Genomic DNA, 15,985 nt, shown 5'->3' with positions numbered 1-15,985 from the left:
ATAATAATAATGTCTGTTGTCTCAAGATAAGAGGAGGGAGGAGGGTGGAATATATAGGAAATGGAATGGGTGGGAGTGGTTTCTATGCCTTTTTCTTTTTGGCTACCCCTCTGTGTAAAGGGGAAAAAGCCTTTGGTATATTATGTATTAAGTTTCACTGACAGGAAACTTGCAGCCTTGCAGTGGCTGACAACAGTTATCAGGCCTTCCATAGATCTCTTTGGGAAGAAACTGAACTTTTCTCTGTAAGTACTAATGTGTGACTATTTCTGTGTCCCAGCCACAATGGCGTTGAATTAAAAGTACTGGAATGGACTTTTGTCATTGGCTTACAATAGTAACAAGAGGGGAGTAATAGTTAGTTGTCAGTGTTACTGTGAAATGGTAAAGGAAATACAAAGTTGATAGAAAAAGATCTTGGACTTGATCCGATGACGGAGTGTCAGCCCCTCAGGGCTGCACCTCCAGATTGAGGTCAGGGTGTTTACAGGTTTTGAAAATGGACAGCAGATATGTAATTCTGGCATTCAGTTTCCAGGACCAACTCACACATATACCCATCATTAGTTCCTGGAAGAAAAGGAATGAAGGAAGGTACAGAGAAGGAGGGAGGGAAGGAGAAAATTACAAAAACTGAAAAGAAAAAAGAAAATGGGAAGATTATGCATAATGAGAAAAGGTTTTCATGTGGAACACAACATAAGAAAACATAAAAGAAAAGAAAGAACATTAAGGGTGAAAAAGAAATTTGTTTTGAGTATATTAAAAGGGATTGCCCTGGACTTGTACCATGTAGTGACAACCATATCCCATTGTGATCATGCTGTTTCATCCCAGGTGATAAAGCATGGTGTACCAATAAACATCACATTCTTTTATTTATGCATTTTATTTTCCGTTAATAAGTAATTGACAAGCTAAGGAAGTTATCACAGATAAGTTCAAGTTTTCTGCAAGCCATTATGGCTTCAGCATCTATTATACTGAGTTATGGGTTTTGCCGTTTGTGTAACACTATCAGAATATATGATCTGACGTGAACAGTGTGTCAAGGGATCTTTACTTTCTGCCTGGAGAGCAACAACTTCTGCCTTGGCCCTGTTCAGTTGTTCTTTGAGAGAACTGCTTTTTGCTCGTTCCTTCTTGAGAAGGTCTTCCAGTTCCCTGTACTGATGAACCGTTGATAAGGAAACATTCTCCTTCTCCTTCCCACTAAAGATCATCCTGGACAGTGTCTGAAAATGAACAATTTGGTTACAAAATTAACAAAATTAATAACCTTTGTATGGTACTACCTCTCATTAACGGACGTTAATTAGCCGTGTTTGCGGTGTTTTCGCTGTGTTTTTGGTGCTGTTGTTTAGTGCGTGCAATCACTATGCCATCCAAATCAACGGATTATTCACATCAGCGGACACCGTTACCCCCCTTTTAGTCCGTTAACGAGAGATAGTACTGTAATTATTTCTTTAGCAAGATACAGAGACGGGACACCACGAGCGAAACTCCCCTTCCCGTAAGACACAACTAGGTAAGTACACACACATGCACAACCAGAGCGAGGAGGTTTACTTCCACTACTTCATTTTATGGCAAGTGAGGCAAAGAACAGGGATGGGAAGAGAGCTGTCAGACTGTGGACCAAAGAGTTCTGAGCTGGTTTGAGAAAATGTAAAAAATTATTCCACTTAATGTCATGAATCCCCTATCAGAAGGCTAGGATGGTGCCCCTTACAGAGAACTTTGTGGAGTAGAATTTTAATGAACTATGCCCTTGGTCCAACTCACTAGCTGTAGGGTTTGAATTGCAGTCACCTTGACCTCTATTGCAATTAACATTCTAACCCGCTCACCCAGTGAGCATCTTTTTCATCAATACCAACAGCATCTGGTGTTCCCAGGTGGTCACTCATCCACATACTAACCAGGCCTAATGCTGCTTAGCTTCTCTGATCAGACGACAGTGTGTTTAGAGTGGTATGGCCATTATTGAATGATGGAAATGGGGAGAAATCCCTTTGGGCTGCATCAAAATATCACTCACACATGAACACCCCCTACCCCCCACCATCCTCCTTTCCTTCCACAACAGTATCATCCATACAGTCACTCTCCACTCATCCCTGTCTCCTGCCTCCTACTTTCCTTACTAAACAGATATTCCCCTCTTGCTCAGCACCCCCTTCAACCCCATCCATCCATCTCATCCTTGGTCGTCTCCTCAAGTTCACTACCTCCATACCTCTACCAATCTTTCATCACTCTTTCCATGCATCCAAACTATCCCAACAATCTTATATGTGCATGTAAGAATAAATCTATTCACCTAAATTTATGTAAACAAATGTCCATATACATAGCAATCAATCAATCATTCATGATCCAATGTTGGACATGGGCTTCTAAACATTTCCGAGTCACATGATGGATCTACATTCATATGCAAAGGCCTTAATCCTCTTTATAAAGTGATGGTGGCTAAATCAAAGCATACTTTTACTGTCACTATTCATGCTAAAAGAGAGAGGGGGGCAGTCCTTTGCTCTGTCTCATTTAGTTCCCTTTTACAACATGCAAAGGAACACAGTGGTAGTGTTCTCCTCCCCTCTCACAGGGTGTCTAAATAACATAGTTCAACTCTGAACACAACACAAGCTTGAACTCCTGTTAACAATTACCTTTTTCTTGGGTGGTTTTTCAGCTTTTGCTTGGAGAAAATCAATAAGTTTTGTCTGCTGTGAAATAGTCCCCTTCATTTTTATTTCAGCATCCTTGTGCAGCGCCTCCATGTCAGCACCTTCTTGCTGCATCTCATCAACCCTGCCAGGAAAGGTAAAGATTTTTGGTGTATGTATATACAAGTGCAAAAACACACACATACAGTCCAACATTTGATCCAAGACCATGATGAATCACACATACAATTATCTTTGCGAAAATAATGATGATTTCTTTTAAGATTACAAGTTCCCATTACCTGAGAGGACTAGATGGTACCTCCCTCCTCAGGGCTACCTGAAGCAGGTAATTTAATGTAGGATGACCTTACTACAAACTCACTGTCAGCCAATAATAGAAAGAGCATTTTCCTTGTGTTGTCACTTTCTTCCCTCTCTATTTGAAATCCCTTAAATACACCAGCTCACTCTCAATACAGGTAAAAGAAAATGCCTAGGCCATTTATATTCAAATATCACAAATTCTTTCTTATATTACTCTCATCACACACACAAAGAACAGTACCTCTCCTTAAATTTCTCTGCTTTCTTGAGAGCTTCCTCCAAGCCCTGTGTCAGCTTGAAGTTGGAATTTTTGAGGCTGTGGATGTTGGAAATATGTCCTGCCAATTCCTCTTTGCCAAGGTCCACCTCGCTCCTGCTGGCAGCCAACTGTCGCTCAAGATTACGGATGAGCAAAGAGTTTTCATTCAGCTCCTTTTCGAACACATGAATCTGTAGCCAAAGAGTCAACAATAAATTTAGTTTTCTATCTATCCATATACCAAGGGCATCTTCCCCCTTATGAGGGAGGTGGTATAGTCAGAGGCATGCAGCCACTTCCATCCATTCCACTCCCATCCACCACCCTCGTTTCCTTCTGATCTTAGCTCCTCATCGATTAATTTTACTTTTACTTTTAATCAAGCCAGTTCATAGAATTCGGTGGGTTACTCAGCTACAACTACAAAATAAATATAATCAAGATGCCGACACCAGCATCTTTATATACCCACTCGCACCTAATGATGCCTACATGGGCATCACTTGTATGGAAGAGGTTAAGAATTATAAACCTTTGCTCAGGAGCTACAGGAAAAAGATTTCCACCAAATTAGCATAAAGCAGTTATAACAATACACACTTAGGCTCTCTTAGACCTGAAACAAGTGTACCTGTTCTGTTAGCTCCAAGTTGATTTTAGTATAACTATCCAACTGTTCCCCTTGCTTCTTGAACTCCTCTTCATGCTTGGACTCGAGATCTGCCAGCTCGTTTTCCAAATCTTTTGTTTTCTTCTCCTGATAAAAACGTAAAGATTTTTCTTCGTTGGCTGCGACCTTGCTCTCTCGTACCTCCTTCTGCAGTTTCTCAATTTTCTCTTCCATCTCTGCCCTGAAGGAAAAGTGAGGAAGGAGGTAAAAGACTGTATGTCATTTGTTCAGAAGAAACTCCTACACTGTATACTGATGGAACAAAACCTCTGCACTCACTTTTCAGTTGCATGCTGCTTCATAGCAGTTTCAATGCTGGCCACTGTATTCAGCTGTTCATCTTGGTCTGAGCACAACTGTTTCAGCATTGTGATTACCTGCAAAGAATTTCAGTCTGTAATATGGAGGAGAAAAAGAAGAAGGAGGAGGACAAGGAAGAGAAGAAAAGAGAGATTGAGATTTTGTTTTGCTTAATGTCAACCTGATTAAACTGAGTGGCAGTTACCAGTGAACAGAAAATCACTGTAATGGAGTTAACAAAAGCAGGATTCTTCTAATGATAAGAACAATATCTCCTGCCAACCAACCTGATTTAGTTCATCTATTTTCTCCTTCTGGGTCTTGAGTTCTTCCCTGATGCGCTGCTTCTCCGTCTTCATCTCCTCCACTGTGGTCTCCTGCATCTTCAGCTGCATCTCCAGACCTTTTTTCTCCACCTAAATAAAATTATTCTATCTTAATTCCTGACCAGTAAGAGCCATAGCCAGTCTCAAACCTTCATGCAGAGAAAATCTATTTTTCAGGTTACCCTGTCACTTCTTTTCTACTTGTACTATTGTGCTCGTCATGACATTATGCCAAGAGAGCACCCTGGCATAATGCCACCTTCACCATCACCTGTAACCGTGGTGGACATGTGTACCAGGCCAGAGGTAGCGACCCACTGGACCCACGGTACACCTGTGGGACCACCAAACACGAAGACTCACTTATGGTTTGGGGGCGTTTCACTGCTCAGTGTTGAACTCATAGTGCTCCCAAAAATCCAGTATATGAACCAATATGATTATCTGGAGGAGTTGTGTGACAATTTACCTGACACATTTGATAAGTATGATGCTACAGTATTTATGTAGGTTGGCACACTGTGTCACACCGCCAGATCTGTTGTTGAGTGGCTTATGGACTGTGATGTGAGCTTCTTTAATGACTGGACAGGTAATTCCCCTGACCTGTACCCCATTGAAAACCTGTGGTCAATAGTGAAGCAAATTTTCATGGGCAAGGATATTAGTTCTATTCCACAGCTCAAGTCTGCTGTATGTGAAGCATAGATTAATTTACCTTCCCAGACCCTCAGGAATTTGTGTGAGAATCTTCCTAAATGGCTGAGGAATGTGGTGAAGCGTAAGGGAGGCAGCACCAAGGAACCATATAGTGCTGTCAGCAAAATCCCACCTTCCTAGAATCTCCTTTTAGCATACATTCTCAAATGTCTATTTCTCATTACACTGTTTAATCCCCGAAGGCAATTACTTGCTTCTCTCAATCTACATTCTACCTCCACCTGCACTCCTCCCTTTCCTGACACATGTGGCCCCATACATCTAAAGCAATCTACTTCCTCTAGCCTCTGAAATGTACCCATTTATACTTTACTCCCACTTCCCCACCTCCCTCTCCTTACATTCCATATAGCAAAATACATACATACATATACCAACAGATTTTGCCTCCTTACAAGAGAGGCAGCCAAAAACAAAGGCATAAAATCCACTCCCATTCACCTCTCTCCCTCCCCCTTATCTTGGCTCCTCCTGGGTGATGAGTCATCCCTACATCTTGCCCACTGCCCTGAGTTAGAAGCAGTGTTACAAGACACAGCACATCCACAGCAAGGCTGCTTCATTTAATTGGCAACCCCCATCTGTCCCCTCATGCAGAAGAGATGGGGAGAAGTACCTTCGGACTGCATCAAAATATCATTCAAACATACTCCCTCACCTTGCACACCTTGTGACTCCCTCCTTGAAACACCCCCATTCCTCCTCCACTCCTAGTTCTAATTTATCCTTCACTCCCTTCCACTCCTCTCTCAACTTCTTCCTGCACTCCTTTTCTTTCTCATTTAAGCAGTTTATTCTAAGCACTTCCCTACCTTGTCTTTTTCCTCTTTCTCCATCTATCCTCCACTCTCAACTTACCTTCCACCAAAAATTTATGTGATATTCCCCCTCTCTCTTCCCTTAGAACATGTACATCAAAAATTCTTCCTACTCTACTCCTGGTTACCACTATATATTCCATTAAAGTTCTATCCACCACCCTCTTCCATATGTACTTATGCTTAACTTTCTTCCTAAACACTGTATTTTCTATCATCAACTCTTTCTAGACACATTTCCACTATGATTTTTCCTGAAACTCAACACTTCCCAACTACTCTGTCTATTGGCTCATCTCTTACCCTAGCATTAAGATCTCCCAATGCCACTACATTGACATTTCTTCCTAAACCCTTTATGCACTTATTTAAATCTATCCAAAAAGCTTCTCTCTCCTCTACTCTTCTAACAAGCCCATATGTACTTACAAAGACCCATATATCCCTTCCCAGTTTCACCTTCATCCACATTAACCTTGAGGAAACCTACTTGCACTCCATCACATTTACCTATTTCTTCATTTACTTGTATAGGCAACCCTTCTCTCCCTCACCCTCTTGAAAACCTCTGACACCCTCCCAACTACACTCCCAAATTTAAACTCACCCCTTCCTTTCAACTTAGTTTCATTCAATGCCAACATATCCATCTTCTCACAAACAAACTGCCTATCTCCTCCCTTTTATTCTCATCTGTACCACATTCATGCACACTAAAACACCCAAACCTGGTTGGAAAACTCCTCCCAGACTCTCTTATGCTTTCATTTTTTTTTTCTTTAGTTACAGAGAGTAGGATGCCTAGTCCTATCCCTGTCCCCTTTTACAACTCAAGTGGGAACACTTGGTCGCAGTATTCTTCTCCCCTACCACATACATACATATACCAAGGCTTTTTCCTCCTTCAAGGGAGGTAGCCAAAAAGGAAAAGGCACAAAATCATTCCCACCTACCACATGGTTTGGCAAAAAGAAAAAAGAAATGAACATTCAGAGAAGTGGTGCAGGACAGTATTAGGAGTGGGGGAACAGCATAACAGAGGGACAGTCGCAGTATAATAAAGTAGCATCATTTCTCTATGAATAGAGATTTCCTCTATCACAAAATGATGTGTGGCTCTGGTCTGTAGGGGTGCCCCATATAGACCCTAAAGTATCAGCTGCATGCTACTGAGCAGCTTTTAACCCCACAATAACATGCAGCCAATACCAGTGACCACATAGTAATAGAGGTTGAACTAGAGGAAACATATGGAGAGAAATGAGAAATACAGAAAAGGAAGACTGATGTACAACAAAACAGATTTTGGGAAACTTAAGAAATTCTTTCATAATGCAAATTGGGAAAAATTCTACAATGAAGAAACACAAGTGGAAGAGAAATGGATGATTTTGAGGGACAGACAGGGTATAGCAAAATGAAGAAGATAAATTTGGAGTGATAAACAATAGATGCAAGGGAGACAGCATAAAAGTAGCTAAGAATTCCTTCATGAGTGAAGATTTGCCTCTGATACAAAATAAATGTTGTGTGATTGGTCCATAGGGGTGGCCCTAAAATATGGACTACATATACATAAATACTCTAGTGCAGCTAAAACACACACTAAAAACATACCTTTGCAGTATCTGCCTGTCTTTGAGCCTCAATGATCTTATTCTTGAGTTCAGCCATCTTCTCTGTATTCTTTTCTAAACCTTCAATCTTTAGTTTTAAATTATCTGCATCAATCTGTTTAAAAGTACAAAGTTATATAACAATTTCATATAAAATGCTAATAAATAAATGATAATGATAACTTTACAAACAAGATCAGCAGCTTTCTATAGTCTCAATAATGATCTAACTGGACTGTTAACATACTCTACAATATTACCTTGTGCTTTCTATTAAGGGCCTCCACTTCTTCCTTCCCTTGTGTTATTTCTTTCTCTAGGGCACTTATTTTGGTCTTAAGGTCCTCTTCAGTTTCTTGAGACTTCTGAAGACTTGCCTGTTGACATAATTCAAGATGAGCCAGGACCCATTATGTCTTACAGAAATACCATAATGTCTTACCAAGAAGAAGAGGAACAAAAGATGCAAACCATGCACTGAGGAACCAATATAAACAAAGGCAAATGCACCAGACAAACCTCTTTAGCCCTCATCTCTTCCCGATTCTCCTTGTTCTTTTCACGCAAGTAAGAAACTGTGTCTTGAATGGACTTGAGTTCTCTCCGAACACCTCGTAATTCCAGAGACAAATTAGACACCTCCCCTTCTTTCTGCAAGGGACAAATTATTAAGGATGCATTCATGCTGAATGTTTTAAATGGATCTTTCTAAAAGTTTCAGTTTTCAAACTGTTGCAAAAGGAAAACAATACATCCACTAATGACAGGTCACCTTTGAAAGACTTTCACTTAATTCTTTGACTTTCATTCTGTCCCCAACAGAAGCTTCTTTTGCAGATTCTAGCTGACCCTCAAGCATTTTTATTTGCACTGTGAGCTTATCACTTGATTCATTTGAAGAGTAAGAATTCTTTTGGTTCTCTATGTTCTTCAGAGTTTGATCTAGGTTGGTTAAGATGGTTTCCAGCTCACCAATCCTTACTTTATGTTCACCTGGAATATGAAATTTAGATATTAATGGGGCCTATGACACATACTTGAATATGATTCTACAAGATCAGCACCTCTCCCCTCCCCATCTTCAAAATCCAAGTTCAGCCTCATCTGAACTATACATACATATACCATAGGCTTTTTCCCCCTTAAAAAGGAGGTAGCTAAAAACAAAGGCATAATTGGCTCCAGCCCTGCTGTAGAAGTGCTGTCTTGCTACATTGCCTTCAACCCAAGCAGTGTGGCAGAGGACTTGGATGAACCTTTTTCAATGAAGTGCTAAGATGGGAAGGAGCATTAAATTAGTTTTAATGTATACGATATGGGTGTGTGCATTGACCTTATAATGAAGTGCATATAGATATACAGGATGTTCGGGATGAATTTGATAATTTTTTTTATCTTCTATCATTTCAGATCCATTTGAAGGATTTAATAGCGATAAAATGCAACGGATAGCTGATTCTGTGCAATATTAGTGGGTGTGAGAGCTAGACAGTATGGACGACTGGAAAACACCAGAATATTGGAAGAGAATGACCTGCATCATGATGATTCATGCTGGATGCCATAATTTGGAAATCTTAGCTGCAGCTCAGTGTTCCTTGAATACCATGAAATGTGAGATGGAGAATTGCGATGGAGATGTGGAAGCAGTGGCTAGCAGGAAGGATCATAGCAGTGTTCTGACTCTGTATGCACAACAAAATTCATCAAGAAGTTGAAAAAAAAAGGTGCGGGAAAGCTATGTGGACATTGGCAAGAGAGATGGGCATCCAGAACTTCACTACGTCTCATACAAGAGGCACAAGGGCCAACTACTCACCACCAAGGCCCAAGAGAACTGCCTTACAAAAGCCAAGAAACTCCTTATCAAGGTCAAACATCCAGTAGAGCCAGGGATGCTCTGGTTCTCAGACAAAAAGAATTTCTGCCATGACCAGTTGCACAACACGCAGAACAGGTGGCTAGCCTACAGTCCGCACAAAGTCCCACACTTCATGAAGACCAAGTTCCCTCAAACTGTGATGGTCTTTGGGTGTGTTTCCAGTGAAGGCCATGTCATGCCACCCCAAATCTTTGAAGAGGGACTCAAGACTCACTTCAGATGGCTATATTGAGTTGCTGTCCACTGTTGTCAAGTGCTGGGTGGAGAGGGTGGCTGCGGGAAGACCATTTGTATGGCAGCAGGACTCAGCTCCGTGTCACACCTCCAGGAAAACCCAGAAGTGACAGTCTGAGAACTAGCATCTGGCCCCCCAACTTGCCTGATTGCAACCCCATGGACTATTATGTGAGGGGCACAGTTGAAAAAGACACCAATCGTACTGCCTGCACCACCAAGGATGAGCTGATTGCCAGAATCATACTGGTGTTCAGGTGTCTCTCGAAGGACACCGTGAAGGCCGCGTGCTCCAGATTCAGGAACCGCCTGGAGGCTCAAGGCAGCTCCTTTGAGTGAGCTGTATTTGGCAAAAGATCCTCTAAGAGATGCACTTTGAATTTTGAGAATACATAAATTTTTGGCCAAGAAATGACTTTCCATTCCTTTCGGAAAGTGTCAAATTTATCCCAAACACCCTGTATCAGAGTAATTTGTATAGTTCCTCCTAGGAAGGAGGAACTATACAAATTTCTCTATCTATAAGCACACCAAAGTCCCTTTCTTCATTATAAGGTCAATACACACACTTATATCATACACATTAAAACTAATTTAATGCTCCTTCCCATCTTAGCACCTCATTGGTAAAGGTTCATCCATGTCCTCTGCCACACTGCTTGGGTTAAAGGTAATGTAGCAAGACAGCACTTCCACAGCAGGGCTGAAGCCGATTTACTTCCATCTCTTTACTATATAGCAACCCTTTCCCCTTGTAAAGGGAAAAAAGCCCTCAGTATATGTATGTATTCCAACAGATTAACTAACTGAACATGAGTGGCTCATTCTTTTTTCTTAATTGATTTAAATGAAATGCACCATCCTTTCTTCATTACATCTGAATTAACTGCAGTTTGTAAGACAAAATTGGGAGCTGTTCCTCCCCAAACTGCACACCTTTCTTTTCAAAATCACTACCACAGAACCATGGAAAAATCATTTTCACAAACCTCGACCTCCCATAGTAGTAAAAAATTTCAAGATCACCAAGCACATCTTAAAAAAATTAACTCCTCTACCATTTATCCACTCAGATAAAAGTCCAGATTTCAGCCTGTAATTTCTTACAAGCTCAATACAAATTAAGTTATTGATTCATTCATTTAATTACAAAAAGTCCATTCACAGAATGACCCTCTCCTACCTTCTTTTGCTTCCAGCTGTGACAGCTGGTTCTTAAGGGTGCTCTTCTCCTCGGAAGAACATATCAGTTGCTCCTCTAGATCGTCTATTTTACCCTCCAATTCTTGCTCTTTTTGACTGTAGTTCGAGTCTTTGGTTTCCAAACTCACTAATGATTCATTCAAGCGTCCTGATAATTCCTGTTCAGCAGTAACATAAGTGTGAAAAGTGGTAAATTATATGGCAAAAAAAAATTACACTGTAATATGAGAAAATGTTACTTTTCAGGTATGTCCATTCAGATTTCACAATGCAATATTTTGCCCTGTGAGGGAAGCTTTATGTGCAAGTGGCCTTCAAACCCTTACACCAGTTGAGGTGGTGGCACACTAGGTATTTCTCGCTAGCATGCTTCTTGCTTTCGCTACTTCAAATAGAAACATCTCTGGTTACTATCTTTTGTTTTTCAAATTTCCTAATGTCAACCAATGACTTTCCCCCCCTTACAAGGGAGGTAGCCAAAATAAAGGGCATAAAATCCATTCTAACATACTCCACTCCCATTCACCCCCCCTCCATCCCTACCTCCCATTTGGGCTCCCTCTGGATGACGAGTCACCCCTGCATCCCCCCCACTACCCTGGATCAGAAGCAGTGCAGCAAGACACAGAACATCCACAGCAAGGCTACGTCATCCAACCAGTGACCCCCTCTCTCCATCTCCCTATGCGATAAGGGATAAGACGAGGAGAAATCCCTTCAGGCTGCATCAAAATATCATCAACACATACTCCCTCACCCCCATCCCCCACCCACTTCCTTCCATTCATCACAGCATCATCCATACACAACCATTCTTCATTCACCCCTATCTTCTGCCTTCTCCCTTCCTTCCTCAACAGACAGTCCCTCTTTCCCAGTGCCCCCTTTACCCTATCCATCCCTCTCATCCTTGGTCACCCCTTCATGTTCACACCTTCCACACCTCTTTTACTAATCTTTCTTCACTCATTCTTTCTACATGTCCAAACCATCCCAATTCTGTCCCAACTCCCTTTCCATACCTGCTCTCCTCCACACCTTATTTCTCATTCTATCCAGCAGAGTAACCCCTATCATATTTCTCAGGTACCTTATCTCAAACTCCTCCTCTCTTACTCTCTTATGTTCCATGTTTCTACCCCATACAGAAATGTCAAATTACTCTTGCACCATATGAGAAGCTGAATGTTGTAATAGGTAAAATTAAATTATGCAAATTTTAGACACATTATTTAGATGTTCTTATTAAAGTCTAGAATATTGTAAACGAAGTCATTTCTACTCAAAGTAGCATGCCAGTGCTGCCACCTTTAGTCTAACCAGTTGGTTACAGTGCTAGTGAATGGTGTCTACAATAATTATAATGTGAAAGTTTTATAACTTTTGACGTGGAAATTACACTCTCTACAATGACATATACATGTGAACCCTTTAGAACAAAAGAAAAATCTTTTCACTTTATAATCTATGGGTTACCCTGATAACTGATGTCAATTTCCAGGGATTCATGGGTCACCAAAAAGAAGAGATTTTGGGTAATAGGTTGATTAGAAAAATGAGGATCCAACTGGCACTTCCAGTTAAGGGGGTACGCGACACCTGGGGGGGTGAATTTGGTCAAGATATGGCATTTTTCAAAACTGTGTTCAAAATGTTCGTATACCACTTAGAAATAAATCCCGACAAATAATTTTCCAGCCGCGCGCAATTTAAAGGTCCTGGGTGAGGATTAAAGGGACAGATTTAAAGGCGCAACCCACACTAGAAGGAGGCGTGCCACTTAGTACCTTCAGGCGCAGCGAATAACGTTGAAATTTGATTGAATTTACACTCGCCCAGTGTATCAACGGCCAATATGATTGTGGAGGGGAAGGGAGGAAGGTGGAGGGAGAATATTTCGCCAACTTTGTGCGAAACTAAGCGTTAGTTACCGGCTAACTCTGAAAAGGGAAGTACGCATGTCTCATGAGCTCTCATTGCAATCTATTACTTTAGCTAGTACATATTACTCTTTAGTACAGTCATCATGGGTAGCAAAAAGAACAAAAGAACATCACAATGACAAAAAACAGCAGTTAAAGATGGCAAGCAGTCAAAGACGACTAAAGATATCACCACCTCTCACTCCACCACCGCCCTCACCTGCACCTCTGTGACGGTGACAGAGGTAAAGGACAACATTAGACTAAACAATTCAAAGAGGAAGATTAAATCCAAAGAAGAAAGCAAGAGGAAAAAGATCAAGGCTATACAGGAAGAAGAAAGAAGAAGGGACATCATATGATGCTGGAGGGGGTGTCCTACCAACATAGATTGGCGAGGGGAATCTGATGAGGAAAGAGAAGGTGCCCACTACTGGAAAATAAACCTCTTTCCAATGATTTAGATACCCTGAAGACCCCCAGCAGAGAGGTTTCATATGAAGAAACCGCCAAAGGTGCAAAAAAGCAAATTATATGATGTTGTCGTCTGTGCGTCGTCACTACTGTGACATACTTATACTTTAGTTTTTCAGTATTTAAAGTACTTATAATTAAAATATGTTGATAATTTTTACTGTACTTACTTATTATATAATAAGAATTAAGCCATGAAAAAATCAGTCAAATTGGTGAAACTATAAGCAAGTTACAGATATATTCATATTTCAAGTTGCCATATCTCCGTTCGATATTTTTCTACTTTTTTTTAATCATAAAAAATCTAATATACATTAGATTTAAATGAAACTTACAGGGAATATTACTTTTAGTAACTGCTAGGGCCGATCGTTCGAATATTTTGAATAGGATGAAAGAGTTCGGAGTAATAATGGAAACAAGAGCAAAAAAATTGTATTTTTCACGATTTTTGCCAGCCATTAAAATTGAAATGCCTGTATGCAAAAGTATAAAGGAAATTTTTCAATTACTCAATGACCGGCCCTAGGTGTGCCTACTGACTAATCATAGCCAAAATATAAAACAAATTGGTCCACGTATTATGGTGCTGTGCATTTTTAAATGTCGCTACTGGTATACGTACATGTGTACATGTGTACATATGTACATGTGTACATACATCATTCTGCTTCACCTAAAATGTAAGCAATATGGATACCTATTTACCTGAGAAGTTTCAGCTCTTTACTCTAAATATTTTAGAAAATGACCTCCAGGTGTCGCGTACCCCCTTAAGTAATGAAAAATCAATTGCTTCCAACTACTGCAGATACATATCATCAAATAATTAATTTTCTTCCTAAATAAATACTTTTGTAAATAGTGTAATGGTATGCAAAAATAACACTATCTTATGACCCCATTCTAAATACGGACTTTTCATTGCCTTTTTTCTATGATCCTAAATACACTAAATATTATTCACCCTGTTCCTTTACATAGTTCATTACTTACCTGCAACTTTCCCTTCAGGACTAAGCATTCCTTACTTTCAAGTGTCAGCCTCTTTTCTAAGTCCACAATCTTTGCTTCTTTTTCACGTAACACCTGCAGTGATTAAATACTGTTAGAACACTACTTCAGCAATATATGTTTGTGTTACTATTCACAAAGATTAGATTTAATGTCACAAAACTCACCCTATGAGAAGGCTAGGATGGTGTGCCTTACATAGGACTTTGTACATATATATACCAAAGGCTTTTTCCCCCTTACAAGGGAGGTAGCCAAAAAACAAAGGCATAAAATCCAATCACACCCATTCCATCCTCACACACACCGCTCCCATTCACCACCCCTCCCTCCCTCTTGGCTCCTCCTGGATGACAGGTCATCCCTGCATCTCACCCACTGCCCTGGGTCTGAGGCAGTGTTGTAAGACAGTACATCCACAGCAAGGCCACTTCATTAAATTAGCAACAACCCCTTTCCATCACCTCATGCAGTAAAAGAGATGGGGAGAAATCCCTTCAGGCTACATCAAATTATTTTTCACACATACTCCCTCAATCCCCACCCTCCACCCACTCCTCCTCATGCATCACAGCATCTTCCATACACAACTATTCTCCATTCATCCCATCTTCTGTCTTCTCCTGGCCTTCCTCAGCAGACATTCCCCTCTTTCCCAATGCCCCTTTTACTCCATCCATCCATCTCATCCTTGGTCCCCCCCTCATGTTCACTGATCCACACAAGCCCTACCTGTCCTAAAACCACTGTTCCTCACTAATTACTCCCTCTGTTCCTCTCCTAATCCTCTCAATCAAAACCCTCCCATAAGCCTTCCCAATTACACTTAACAAACTGATCCCTCTACGAACAGAGATTTTCTCTAACACAGACAAAATGACGTGTTGTATGGCTCTGGTCCATAGGGGCACCCCATATAGACCCTTTAGTATCAGCTGCATGCTACTGAGCAGCTTTTAACCCCACAGGGTTTTACTACCAAATATACATACATACATGTAAAATACAACTAGGTAAATACATACATATATACATACATACATACACACACACACACACATATATATATATAACAATTATCTCACCTTTTCTTTCATTTCTTTTATGCGAGACTCAGCCACGGAAGCTTCCTCCTTCTTCAGTGCAAGGTTTCTTTTCATATTTTCCAAATTCCCCTCAGCCTCATTGCACTTGGCCAAAGCCTCGGACTCTTTCTTGACAAATTCTGCTTCCAGCTTCAGATTCTCCTCCTTCAAGCCCTGTGCTTCCTTCACGGACTCTTCCTGAAGTTTCACTACTGCCTCAAGTTTTTGACTGACAACCTCCAATTCTTTTTCTTTCTCCTTCAACTTCTCCTCTAATTCTTGCAACACATTTTCCATGGCTCCTTTTTCTTTCTTTTCACTCATGTTTCCTTTCTCCTACAAAAAATTGAAAGCCATCTTTCAAAATAACAAATGGAAGGAAAAAAGGAAACACATCATTGAGGTTATAACACTGAGCCTTTGGATGAACATGACTTCACTGTCTGCTGCACATAAT

At 40.7% G+C, this 15,985-nt stretch overlaps 1 protein-coding gene across 1 annotated transcript in view; it reads right to left on the bottom strand.

Annotated features, from left to right (window-relative positions):
* sti (citron rho-interacting kinase sticky) overlaps positions 1-15,985 on the bottom strand; it is a 63,742-nt gene that overhangs the window by 22,900 nt on the left and 24,857 nt on the right. Inside the window, exons 14-26 of the mRNA XM_076181231.1 lie at positions 15,529-15,864; positions 14,426-14,518; positions 11,011-11,188; positions 8,484-8,704; positions 8,231-8,362; positions 7,972-8,088; positions 7,713-7,826; positions 4,519-4,647; positions 4,211-4,308; positions 3,893-4,112; positions 3,244-3,452; positions 2,679-2,820; positions 1,064-1,235 (exon numbers count right to left, since the gene is read on the bottom strand). Coding sequence (XP_076037346.1) covers positions 1,064-1,235; positions 2,679-2,820; positions 3,244-3,452; positions 3,893-4,112; positions 4,211-4,308; positions 4,519-4,647; positions 7,713-7,826; positions 7,972-8,088; positions 8,231-8,362; positions 8,484-8,704; positions 11,011-11,188; positions 14,426-14,518; positions 15,529-15,864 — 2,161 coding nt within the window. The remainder of the gene's footprint in view (positions 1-1,063; positions 1,236-2,678; positions 2,821-3,243; positions 3,453-3,892; positions 4,113-4,210; positions 4,309-4,518; positions 4,648-7,712; positions 7,827-7,971; positions 8,089-8,230; positions 8,363-8,483; positions 8,705-11,010; positions 11,189-14,425; positions 14,519-15,528; positions 15,865-15,985) is intronic.

This window comes from Oratosquilla oratoria, chromosome 3, assembly GCF_046742065.1.
Source record: "Oratosquilla oratoria isolate Oo_2021 chromosome 3, ASM4674206v1, whole genome shotgun sequence".
NCBI lineage: Eukaryota > Metazoa > Arthropoda > Malacostraca > Stomatopoda > Squillidae > Oratosquilla > Oratosquilla oratoria.
Note: the sequence above shows the minus strand (reverse complement) of the source record. Positions and strands in the feature narration are given on the sequence as shown.